The sequence below is a fragment of the Neodiprion lecontei genome, chromosome 1 (assembly GCF_021901455.1).
Source record: "Neodiprion lecontei isolate iyNeoLeco1 chromosome 1, iyNeoLeco1.1, whole genome shotgun sequence".
NCBI classification, from domain to species: domain Eukaryota; kingdom Metazoa; phylum Arthropoda; class Insecta; order Hymenoptera; family Diprionidae; genus Neodiprion; species Neodiprion lecontei.
The window spans coordinates 35,651,667-35,665,062 of NC_060260.1; the positions used below are offsets into that span (position 1 = coordinate 35,651,667).

The 13,396-nt window shown below is 41.3% G+C and overlaps 1 protein-coding gene across 1 annotated transcript in view; it reads right to left on the minus strand.

The window, feature by feature from the left end:
- LOC107228093 (mediator of RNA polymerase II transcription subunit 20) overlaps positions 1-13,396 on the minus strand; it is an 89,411-nt gene that overhangs the window by 708 nt on the left and 75,307 nt on the right. The window contains exons 3-4 of the mRNA XM_046735516.1: positions 8,169-8,428; positions 98-208 (exon numbers count right to left, since the gene is read on the minus strand). Of these exons, the coding sequence (XP_046591472.1) occupies positions 98-208; positions 8,169-8,428 (371 nt within the window). The remainder of the gene's footprint in view (positions 1-97; positions 209-8,168; positions 8,429-13,396) is intronic.

Sequence of the window (13,396 nt, forward strand, 5' to 3'; positions counted from 1 at the left end):
TTCACTTGATCCCGTAGTTATAAATTGCCAGGGGTTTATTTTCAAATTCCAGTCGTAAAAAGGAGAGTCGTATATATATTATCTTCGTTTATCTTACTTGTAAATACTGAGGAGCTTGATTCGGTACAGCTGATCCGAGGAAACCTTGTAGAAATTCTCTCATCAACTCCCACGAGCTACCCGGAATGACGCAGGGCCGATATTCGACCTGTGAAAGATTTTTTATTCAAATCTGTTATTATGAATTATTTCTCAGGATGACACGATCATTTTTTAAGATGAAGCGAACCATTGGGCAAAAAAAAAAGTGAAGAAAAATCCCCCCGAAGCGTAATGTTTCGATCAAAAGAAATTATTTTATAAACATACATAGAAGGCGATCGATAAATGGGGTTCGATGAACCGTATGATAGAAATTTAATACAGGAGAAATGTTATTACGTCAGCTTGAAGAAAACAATGATATTCGCGCACCTTTTGACTTCGTTTCTAACTTATTCTTAAATCAACAGAACCTTCATAGCGTTGGCGTAATTCGCCGGTTGTGTGTAATGCAGAAATATTGATTTAGCCAAATGAATGCTCAACGTTGTTCAGAGGCTTGAAAATTTATCCTACGACGCAGAGACGTCAATGGGACTAAATATTTAGATTTAAAGAAGATTTCTGTTATGAACCTCGGTTTAACCGCCAATCTGCTGATTAGTATAACACCCAGGGAGCTGCGTAACCGCGTCGTAGAATTCCACGTAGAGAGATTAAAGCTCGCGGACTTTTCATCGGCTTGATATGAACGTGACGACATTTCGCGACAGGCTTTCGAAGAAATCTAATATGTACATAATTGTACTAACATAGATTCCAAAGTTCATCGCAAACAGAGATCATCACACTGTCCTTCTTCTTTCTCGCGTATCGCAAATACAATCAGCCTAAGATATTTGTAAGGTCAGCATGCAATTATATATCTAAATAGGTACGTGCACGCATTGCGGTTAAAATTTACTTACACACGCTACAAACATTTTTTCACCGTGAAGCCTCGCGGAAAGTTGTGCGAAATGTGTAATAATACAGGATAGCAGAGACGCGAGAATCCGACATTGAAAAAATTCCATTTCCGCCGCGGTATTTTTTGAATTACTCGTCTTCACCCAGCTCTTCGCATTGTCTCACCGACGGTACCTTATTTTTCATCGTTTTACTCCACTACTGGGAAATTTCTGTACGATAAAAAAGTACGTCCCACCTTATTATACCTATGAAATCTACGTTTTTCCGCAACTCAATTTACGAATTATATGCGTAGAACGATCTCGCGATTCCAATAAAGCATGAAAATGCAATAATTTTTTAGATCGAGGAGTTCAGGGCTTCGTGTATTCTTCGGCATGTTCCCCCTTTTATTTTTCATATCTGTGTGCACGCGGGCTGGTTCTGTACACATACATCGACCTGATCTCGACAGCTTCCATTTCGAACCTCATACCATTTGCCGATTATTCAGCGCCGCAGCTACGAGCTTTTTGGTAAGCAAAAATCACGCGAGCACGAAAATATGCAGGGAACAAGAAATCCGGGGGCTCAGAGATAATGAGATTTTTTCCTCTCCTCACCTCCGTTTTTTCCCCCTAATGTTTTATTTCCTACATGTTTTTCTTCATTCTTCTAAGCCCATAACAAGAGATGTTTCATAGCAAGATTTGGATGTTTCTTTTACCGCTGTAATATCGCTCGGCAGCTTGCGGGGAGGAAAAATAAAAGGAGAAGAAATTGAGGAAGAGAAAAAACAAAAAAAATAAAAAATAATGTCAACCTCAGGATTATAACTCGGCAACCGGAACCAAGAAGTAATATTATTTTTTACACACGAGCTTAAGGGATATCGCACAGCGAAAAACTTTTTCCTCTCGAGCTTATATCTGGCCGCAGATCCAGGATCATGAGGAAAAAATTCGCATGCAGGAGTATGTGACATAAATTTTGTTTACCGAAAGTTATTAGAAATTTTTGCGGCGTAGTTCGGTGTGTCAAATCCTCAACCGAAGCGGCCAGTCGACCGAACCGCAATGCTATATTAAAAATGGCGGCTTTTAGAGGGGCGATAGATCGACTAGGAACCTCCGATAAACGAGGTATAATAGTTGGGTGGATAAAACCCCTTTTCTTTCCGGAGCATCATCAGAATATAACGTTGAAAAAGTGAAGTGAAAGAAGGATCATAGTAATAACGTGTAACAAAGAGTCTCGGTTGAGTCTCGCGCAGAGTATTAGAGCGTTATTAAACGCTTATAATCTTTCAATGGCGATTGGCGATATTCTACCTTAGATCTGAACTAAGTTCACAAGATTGTTTCGCAGACCGAAGGCTCGGGGTAAAAGCTGCAATGCCAACGTTCTGCGGGTGGAAGTAATATTTTAAAATCTATAACGCGCGGATAAGCTCAATTATCTTTGCGGTCTGCTGAACGTTGGGAGTCGCGAATTCCACGGATCCGGGATGGAAACAAAGCGACGAATTTAATCCGGATTGATTAAGAGCGCTACTGCGTGGAGGGTCTCGCAACTTTTTAGGGGGAAACTTTTCGGATTAGAGGTGCTTGAATTTTTTCCCCCCTTCTTCCACTTTTTCTCTCCTCGTTCATCTTTTCTTTTCATTAAGGCTTTGAAGCGGTTCTATTCGCACGGGATTTATTACCTGTGCAAGTATCAGACGCACGCCTTCTTTCACAGTCTCCTTAAAGTGAAATTTCGTTTCAAATACGCTCGGATAAAAGATCGTTACGAACGTCGCAACGCTGCATCGGAGGTCTTAGAAGATAACAATGATCGGTATGCGGAACATATCGGAAAAATTATGTGACATCAGCCATGTATATACCTAATTCCAAGTCTCAGCATGATGCCGAAGCTAAGGATACGTAAATTGAAGCGCTAATGGGGCAAGAAAAAACCGATTTTGCAGCGCTTCGCGTTTTTGAAAACATTAGTCAACGCTACCATGCACCAACTAGGTAAATCAATGATGAAAAATTCCTATAAACGACTTACGTGTGAATCATTCGTAAAAAATGTGGACATTTATTTGACCAAAATACCGACACGAAATTATATTGAAAACGTGTAAATTATCGACGTGATCGTCAATTGATTGCGCGGTGTCGTAAAGTGTTTTTCATTCTTTTAATCCATTACCGGGTGCAATCGAAAATGAAACTGATAATGGAACGAATGTACGTATATGATATTGTAAAAATGTCTGTACTGTTCCTGAGCCGAAAAATTGTACAGTTGCAAAAGTTGGGAAATATCAATTCAGGTCTGTTCTGCAATAGACAATACTTTTTATCCTGGATTGGGATGGAAAATTGACGAATGAAAATTCGCATATAAGCTATACAGGTTCCCTTTATCCTCGATTCGCCGAACAACGACCGACTTTTGAAGCAGCACCGGAGGCAGTCCGTAGTTGTATTAATCGATTCTGCCTCGTGGGCTTTTCATTCGCGCAGAGAATTAATTCTTCTCTTTCTTTTTTTTGTTTTTTCTTTTTAAATCAGCAGGATTGGATTGAAACCAAAAAAATCGCGAAACCATAACGACGTAGAAAGAATTAAAATTGGTACATACAATATTTGCCGAGCCGTACAGATTGTTTATTACGGTATTAATGATATGATAAAACGCTGATTAGTCAGCGTATTGACATTGCCGTAAGGAGCTAAAGAGAAAATGATATTAGAATGAAAAAGAAACGTGAAAAGCGGCGCAGTAAAGTATGAAATCTATTTCGAAAAGTCAAGAATTTCCTACATGAATCGGGGTGAAAATTTAAATCATCCAACGACAGCGGTTATATTTTTCTTTCCCCAAGTTTTCCTCTTCCTGCGACTAAACGGAAACGAAGAGTTTCTTTTTAACGTCTTTACTGCACCCCGTCGTTCCTTGGCTTACTTATGGTGGATAAAGTTGGTTTCTTCATCCGAGGAAGATGACGAAGCTGAGCCCAGCCTGACCTCGTCAAACCCAAAATAACAGAAGTGCAGAGAAGAGAAAAGAAAGGTTGTAGGATCAGGGAAACTGTTTTCTTTGAGGGGGAGAAACGGCGCGCAGTAAAACCTCGCCAGATCTCTCTGGGGGTGAATCTTGGTAAGAAGTGAATTATTTATATGGAGTCTCACCGGCGTTACGTTATTCACCGAAAACGTTTAACGTACAAATTGAACCGCCGCACGAGCAGTAAAATTACTGAATAACTTCTAAAAACTTTTCCGTCTCCCGCTATACATATACGTATATATATATATATATATATATACATGTATATGTATTTATACCTTAAACCCTATTGCATACCTAAAAGTTTCAAAGATTCAAATCTTCGGCATAATACGCTATGATTTTTAACGCGTTATGTGCAGACTCGAATACCAGGCACACGTATACGTACACCTGCTCCGAATTGCATCCCTGAATCCATATTGAACTTGTGCAAGTAAGCTGCGCTTGCATTCGAGCCGACACACGATGCGCCCATATATACGCTGCAGGGAGAACAAACATGTTCCGTACTTATAGACGAAGGACGAAACGAACGTCCCAGGTGGATTGGGAAGCGACAAATTGTAACGACGTCCCCGGAGGCTTACACGCATATATGTATATGTATAAACGTATATACACATATATATATATATATATATGTATGTACATAGACGGGGTGGGTACGCCATCTGTAAACGCGCATGAATACGTATAATAGATACGTAGTTGTGTAGTATAATACAGGTCGGTTATACGCGTGTACATTAACACAGGGAGGCGAACCGAGGTATTATAGGTCCTCCGATACCCATCTGCAACCACGGCCATACAGTTTCCGAGGCTGTTCCGCAGGCATGTATCAATAATCCACGTGTTTCTTCCCAGATTCACAGTCAGCGTCTATACAAGGGACATCCGATGCGACTGAAGTTGGTAACGTTACTGTAACGATGCATGTTCAAGAAAAATCTTTGCTTCGAATCATTAGAATTGTCTGAAATTGAGTAAACCATACCGAACCAAATATACCCATATTCTTGAAAAGTCAACTTCTTGACAGTCGTTCTAAAATCGCAAAATAATTAATTTCTTCCTGATGTTTCGTGACGTTAACGTTACTAATGGCTTCAAGCTTTTGATATCCGATGATGAGGTATTTTCTTGCAGGATAAAAGTGCGGTTCGTTAGTGATTTCGATATCTTTCTGACGACCAAATTCCGAATAACGTTTTCTTGACTTTGGTACGACGCGATTCGCCCTAAGGTGGTGCAAACTCCTGCCTGAGTATTCCTAGCATCCCCTTAAGCGGACATGACTTAAGTCGGGTTGAGGGGCGGCTATTTGTGTCGTCGGAGGAAGATTTGTCGCTGGAAATAGGCGATGCATGCAACACCTACGACGCAGAGAGGGTGTCAACCACCACCCCCCAAGTGGGTAAAGTCTGCGATCGATCGATAACGTGTAGTTATCTTAGATACCCGCAAACCCCATCCTTCGCTACACGGCATGCATCTTGAACAGTTTGAATATAGAAAGAACGAGGCGTTTACCCCGATACTTAAGTCAATGCTGTCATAGATTTAGCATAGGACTCGTATTTAGTCTCGTATAGTCTTCTCTGGAAATGATCATCGTGAATTTAGAAATGATTTGGACAAGCGATCGTACTTCAGATTTTATCACAGTTGAGAAGTTTCTCGTTTTTATTCCGGTTCTCCAGATAAGACGATAGTTGAATAGTTAATTTAGCAAAAAAAGAAAAAAGAAATTGCTAAACGATTGCCGAATTATTCATCCGGTTTGTAAGTTTGTTACAGATATCTTCGCTTCGTTTATTGTCGGAACATTGCGTGAGCATCGTCACGCGGTCGAGAAAAGCAAACTTTTGCACAAATAATCAAGATTGGGTGGGCGGATGAAAAGAAAGATTGCGATGATTTATACCATCAAACGATTTTTCAACCTCAATTAATCTCTAATTCTGAAAATAAGCTGTTTATTTGAATTATTAGGTAACTGAAGTGAAATTTCCGTATTTCTTTTTATCAAAAGTGTAAATATTTTGTAGCCGCATTAAAGACATAGGAACTTCGGAGGTTCTTTGACATACGATGAAAATATTTGAAAACTGAGGTTGCCGGAGGCAAAAAATTGATTAAAAGATGAAAGCATATGGTTTGTGAAATTTCAAAGTTCGTGTAACCGGCGAGACTCTGATGTAAATGTGACTAAAAAATTTCAGACGTAATTAATCTCCGTGGTAAACAGAGGATCACATAGTTACATAAGTTTAACGATCAATTATTGTTAGTAGTGGAAAATCCATCGGTAGGAAATTTGGTACAGCGGTAGGTAATGGAAATAATAATTCAACGGCTCACGGACAAACGATGGTATTCAAATTATTCAAGTGAAAGCAACCGGCTGCTCTGTTAAATTTAAGATCAAAGTTCCAAACACGTTCTCCGCGAGGCGTGCGGCTGAAAATTGAATATCTCGGGTTATTATCGTATTTAAGGGGTAAACGCGCACTCCAGGATTTTAGAAAATTCGTTTTTCTTCTGTTGGCTTAAACAATATATTTTAGGGTCATAAAAACAATATCCAGTTGGTCCAAAAGTCAAAAAATAAATTTGGAAAGGATCGATTCACGATTTTGCGACATTGCCTCGGATCGCGCGTTGAATGCTCGTAAAACTTAACGCATTTTCCTCGAAATCACTTTTTTAAAACTAGGACGATAGATTACTTGAACACCGTTGCGTGGATCGATTTGAAATTTTGACAGTAGCTTCACAATTACATTTTCTATGGAAGGACGTAGCCGCTTCTTTTAAAATTTAACGTTAAATCTAGTGCTTATTTTCATTTCTAAAAAAATTTGATAAAAAAATATAAAAAAAACCCTACGTACTTCCATAGGCAATCGTACATAGATCAGTAAATTTTTTGGTTTCTTGTGCCAAGTTTAATACTTTACGAGAAATCCGTTCTCCCGTGACGGAGTTTTAAAAAAAGGTGATTTCAAAAATTGGCTCTGTCACCACCATTTTGTATGGAAATGATAATAAACAATTTTTTTTTCCCATACTTCAAGAATGTGTTAAATAAACCATCGAAAAAAAAACCTTAATTCTTTCTCTATACTCCTAAAATAAGTCATCAAAGTTGGGCCTTTTTTTTCGACCGTTAGAGTGTGGTTACCCCTTAAGCGACACCGAAATCATGCTGTACGAAAGAGTTGACTTGGTCCTTTCATATTTTATAACGTTAATGAAAGGTTAATCTACGACGACAGTTAATGAATTATTCATGTATTTAAAGTCAGGATATTATATTTGTAATATTTTTGTTCAATTACCATTTTTTTCTCATTTCGCATTTGGGTCTTCCTTCTTTGAAGTTGCTGCGTTAATAAACCCCCGGCACAAGACCAGGGAGAATTTTTCCAATTTATCAAAAAATACAATTCCCAGGCCTTCGTGGTAATATGACTGTCTCTGCAGAGCGTCTCTCGAGGGTTGAATTCATTACGTTTACATCCCGGGCGTAACTTTGCGGCGACTCTTTTCACGACCGCAACGAAAAACACACCAGGAATAAAAATCAAACCTCTCCCCAGCGTCGATCTCGAACATAAGATGCGTTAGAAAACATTACTTTCTCCCTGTGCAGTACGTACAGCTACATTAAGATTCAGTGAAAAGTGGAGTTTGTGAAGCATTGAGGTACCTAATTTTGGTCCAGGCGTTGACGCCGAATTATCGATTTTGGGGAGCAGAACGGCTGCTCTACGTGTGCAAAAGCCACCCTTGGTTCTCAAGCGAGAAAGAAAAAGTTGAGAAGCGTCGAGCAATCGCCGATTCAGTATCTCGTTAGACTCATCGCAATTCAAGGCGTTCATTGCCGCGTCCTTGTTCCGTTCACAAGCCGACGCGACAGTTGGAATCAGGAGTCGCGAACCTAGACTGGCGGGGAAACGGATCGGCACAAGAAATCAATCAAGCGAGGGAGAAAAAGTTGAGGTATTTTGGGGTAGCAGGGAATGAAAAACAGCAGGGAAGTCGCGCGAAAGCACAACGCCTCGCGAATTTTTAAACGAGAGATTTTTGACAAGTCATACCTCGACAAGAACGCCCTTGAAGTTCTGGCTCATCGTGACGCTTCCGAGTTTAACGCAGAAGTCGCCGATTTCGAATCTCGGTCCCTTGGCCTCGACCTTGGTCTGCTTTTTACTCGTGTATATGCTGGTCATCTTGAGCATGAGAAGGTCAAAGAGACCGTCCGCGATAAGAGGAACCACCTTGGTCCCCGACTCGAGTACGGCGAAAACGGAGGCCGGCTGTTCGGAGTTATGCAGGACGTGGACGGTCTTCGGGGAACCTGAAAATGGAAATTGGATCTTAGAAGCTAATTACCCACTTACATACACCCGCTAATTGCAATGTATATTTTAATTCAGTTCCCAGAGCTTTTATCGGGCTTACTAGAATCTCCAGCGGAGATATTCTCCGAGTGGAAAAAGGTGTAAAGAAATAAAGAGCGATGAAAACTTGGACGAGATATCCGAGCAAAGGTCGAACTGCACCGCTTTTCTCTTCACCACACCTCGTGTCTCTTTTGTCGTCTTATATCACACCTTCGAACTTTAAAACAGAGCCAGTTTTCCCAGTCCAAAAAATTTCAGCTAACGAATTCAATGTCTAACGAGAAAGCTGTGCCAATTGCGATGCAGCGATGCCACTCTCCGCGGATGTTGGAATATGAAGGATAACGCGGATACGAGTCAGCGACGTCCCTTCGAGGGTGATCTTCAACTGTTACGGAACTTCGCGACAGCGCTTCCTGACAAGCTTAAGTTAATCAAGTCTAGTCTCTCCGCTCATCTCTCCCGCTGTTTGCTACAACGCCGTGACGGCTGTCCATTCTCCGCACGAAATTACTCGCCAAATCCATATTGGTCCAAAAGTCACCCCGAAGAAGTTGGTGAAACTTCATAAAAGGAAGGGTATGTTTTATCAAAGATGTTGGGTTAAGAAACACCAAACATATTTTCATGAAACGTCACTGACTTTCGACGATTTTAAAACCTGTCGGGCCCTTTTACATATCATTCTTCTACGTCCATCCCTTCAATTCTGATTCTCGACGTATCCCCAAATGACGACGAAACTGATGGTAAACGAGTAGCTACAATCTTCGACGGAATAAAATTGCGAGTAAAATTAATAACTGCAGTGATGCATCCGGGTCTTGGTGCGGTTCGGCAGGGCTTGGGAGACGCAGATCGCCTACACACGTTGCACGGGGATAAACGAAGAACGTACGTGCGAAATGCCCTGAATATTCATAAACCCTCTGCTTAATAGAGGGTCGCGATGGGGCGCGGAGACCCGCCCCCGTTTATACACGCCATACACACCCTGCAAAGACGTCCCGTCTCGATGCACATGGATTTGGGTGGATAGTGTGGGTGCACGGAACTTGGTATACGCAGGTAGCTCGTGGTATGAATTATTTATGCCTGTGCCCCAAGAGTCAGAGGGCAAGATTCGCCGTTCCGTAGGCACGGTGGTTATGCGCGCGGATTCGGTGTCGGTAAAGGCGAGGCTGCATCGAGTGACAAAATCCTTACAACTACGGGTCTCGGAGCCGAGTCATGGACATTTTATAACCCCTAATTTGAGGTTCTTCACCGCAATTTTATACCGTCGTTTTGTTTTTATTTGATTCGTTTTTCTTTCGTTTTATGCCCCGGTGATCGTGGTTACAACGATTCTTCAGGGAATCGAATAATGGTGCAGTGACGAACTCGGCCGTTCAGGGTATCTCGATGTGATTTCCCTTGCTATGCAGGGTGTCTGTTTCAAGTATCTGCAACTAATAACAAAAGGGAGCTGATAATAAATCCGCGCACTAGCTATCGGCTGATTTGAATTTCGACTCGATTATGTCCATTGTTCATGCTTTTCATCGAAGTCAAGAATTTTCTGGGGCAAAAGCTCGATTTTACCCAAGGTAAACGTATTCGTCTTCAATACCAGTTTTTCACTGGAGTATTAAAATACTCACGTAACGTATGTTTGTTATATACCTATGTATTCAAATGCCAGCGACGAGTTTGAAAGCGTATGAGGAACTGTTCTGGAAGTACAAAATGTATGCGGTAGATACGGTCGGAAACGGAAGGGAGAGCAGAGAACCGTTTCAAGACCTTCTTCTTGTCGAATTGAATAATAAAAATAGTCAGAATCACTTGAAATATTCAGAAACATGTTCAAAATTTCATAAGAAATTCCTGCGTGTAAAGATTCCGGAGATTTTTTCAGTTTTCCAGGTCACTAAACGCCCCGATAACGCATGCACCATTAGGTTACCGCAGCCCCTCGTGAGGCTTTCTTGTCATTACACGAATACCGCCGAAGAGGGAAAAATTTATAGAACAAATTCTCTGATACTGGACTCATTTTCAATCACCGAGTAAAATAAAATCGTTTCAGTTTATTTTTAGGATTGAAATCGATATTATTCCGCGATTGAAGAAAAAAATGATACTTGGATTCAAGGAAATTTTCTTGTATTTACCAGTCTTCGCGGGTGGTAATTTTCACGATCATCAAACCGTAGGATAAGCTTGAGATATGCGTAACAATTTCTAGTTTTCATATCTATTACAGCCTGGAGCCGTAACGTTTAAGTTGCATCGTTGGTCACAGGCAAACAGACATGCGGTTATACGATTGTGGGCTTTGTGTGTAACTTGGAGTTTGACTTTGACGTTGCCTTTGCATAGGGAGAGTATAACTCGAAATCGTCTTTCACTTCGGAGACGGTCGGCTATCCACGAAAGATTTCATTTCATCTCGCCTAAACAGTGGATCATGATTCCAGACATTTGACGGCTTCTTAAAGAAGAGAGCCCGTTTTCAAAGTTGAAAAAAAAGGTGATCGGCTCTATAGATCAGAAATCATCAAAAGCAGGAAATGTAGAAATAATGAAAAGATAAAACTGTATCAATTTGACAAGAAGAACCGGAAAATTAGCGCGACGTTATTTCGAACGATATAACAATAACTTTCGTCCGTCAACCTGCGGGTCTTCATGCCTACGCCACATGAGTAGATAGGTACGTTGACAATGTAAATAGTAGGAGAAAGTTGGCTAAGTGGTACCGCTGTGGATTTTGCTATTTTTAAAATTTTTCCCATCTCTCAAACGACACTGATCCAATAATTGTCATACTCTACACTTCTTTAGGAATAACTATAAAAATTAGCGTAGTTTCAAATTGAAAATAAAGGAAGCTGTAAAATTCATGAAAATATGAATAATTTTTTTTATAAAGCTCCACCAATGTAAGACTGAGTCTCACTAGAGAGACTAAAAGTGGTACGAGTTATCCGATTACGCACTGTTTCCTATAAACTTTCCTTACTTCGCATTCGGCGATCATAACCTGAATGTCAAAGCATCAAAGTAACTGGAGGAAACTAAACTTGCATACTATTAATGCTACAATGTATTATTTGGTTTCTTATGATCGCAGTGGCTTGACTGGTGACCTCCAAAAACCACATCAAGTACCAGTGAAATAAACAATTAAAAGTACATTCGCGAAAAGTTGTTCGACGCGCCTCTTCATTTCGATCGGTGTTTCATTTCACTCAGACTTCAATTTCGATTCACGAGACGGTAGTTATTTGCCATACTTTTCGAGATATTAAAATGGTAGGACTAACGGGCCGGAATACAACTTAGCCGACTTTCCCCTATTTGGAGACGTCGGTATTCGTGCAAGTAGATTCGCTTGTGTAAGTGCGGTTATACGACAACGCGGAACCAAGTACCAAGCCAATTACGCGCTAAATCACGAGCTTACACCAGGAGCGAGCCAGCGGTACAATGCATCCCTCGATGCAATGCAGATTCAGATATGCATGCGCATTGCGGGGGAGTCTCTATCCCTCCCCCTCCTTCCTTCACTCTCTCTCTCTCTCTCTCTATCTCTCAGTCTCTGCATGCTGGCGCTTTTCGAGAGCTTATAAACACTGAGGTGGACAGTGCGATTGGGTCCGAGCCCTGGAAACGATAATTTAGAAGCTGGAATGAGACGGGCTTTGTTCAACGAGTGTGTGCTAGAATGAAATGCTAGGTGCGATCTTGCGGCTGATGGAATAAAGCACGCCGATCAAACGGCAAATTCAAACGTGAGCAGAGCTCCTACACGTGTTGCTATGGTTCCCGCGTAAGCTGTTGCAAAGGGTATCGCTAAGTAGATACGCTTTACTCGCTAAGAGGGAGAGTGCATTGCACACAGATTAGGAGATAGCAATTGATGCTGTTAGAGCACGTCACTCTTTGCTGTATCTCTCATTCACAGGCGATTCAGAAGGTAAGCGACGAACTTAACCTACTGCACCATTTATTCGTGAAAGAATTAGGCGTGTTCCAATATGCTGTATACGACCTCGGAAGGCCCTGCCTGTATTTTCAACAGTGATCATCCAATTCGCGTTAAAGCTCTTATTCCGCACTCAGAGGTTTACTTTGTGGACAAAGCTTCTTACGGCGGGCTTTCTTCCTCTTGTTTTACCGTACAGTGGAGTCTTTGGTCCGTGGCCCAAGTGAGAGGTCTAGATTGTAAACATGTGAGTTAGTTGAACGATTTTGTCTTGTGAGAGGTGCGAGATTCCCGAGCATGAGATTAATACGATTGCTGACAAAGAGGCAGAAAGGAAAGAGAGCAGGTAAAGAAATGCGATAATGTGGATAATACTGGTAGAGCCATGGCGGAAAACCGAATAATGGGTCGCAATATAACGAGATGCTATTTAGGTGCTCGTTACGAAGTTTGAAAAAATTTCTCAATCGGTTAAACGCGTTTAAAATATACCGAAAAAAATACAACCTTCGTCTAAAGGTCACCAACTTTACTCGCTGGATTCTCGTACGATAGCTGAAGTATGGTGGATTAAGAATTTCCGTTCGAAAGCAAAAATACCCGAATCGCAGACTGGATTCCGAGAAGTGAAGAAACCAAGAATCTTCACGGGCCATCGGACCGTTCGAGAGGAGTATGCAGGATGCGGCATGTAGTCCAAGCGTCGCTCCCTTTTAATACAAGTTTTTTTCTCCCCCCTGCACGTTGAAAGGTATATATGTAGAATTCGTGTCAGCCTCTTTTCATTCCCCTGAGCCCATAGCCAGACAGTTTTCATTTGGAGGAGGTCGCGCAAGTATTTTTAGGCAGTATTTTTCGAGAACCCCGCAGCATCTTCCCTCCCTCCCTCTTCTCGATTATTCTCACTATACGGAGGCCTCGTCTGCGATCCCCTTTTCCGCCTCAGGCA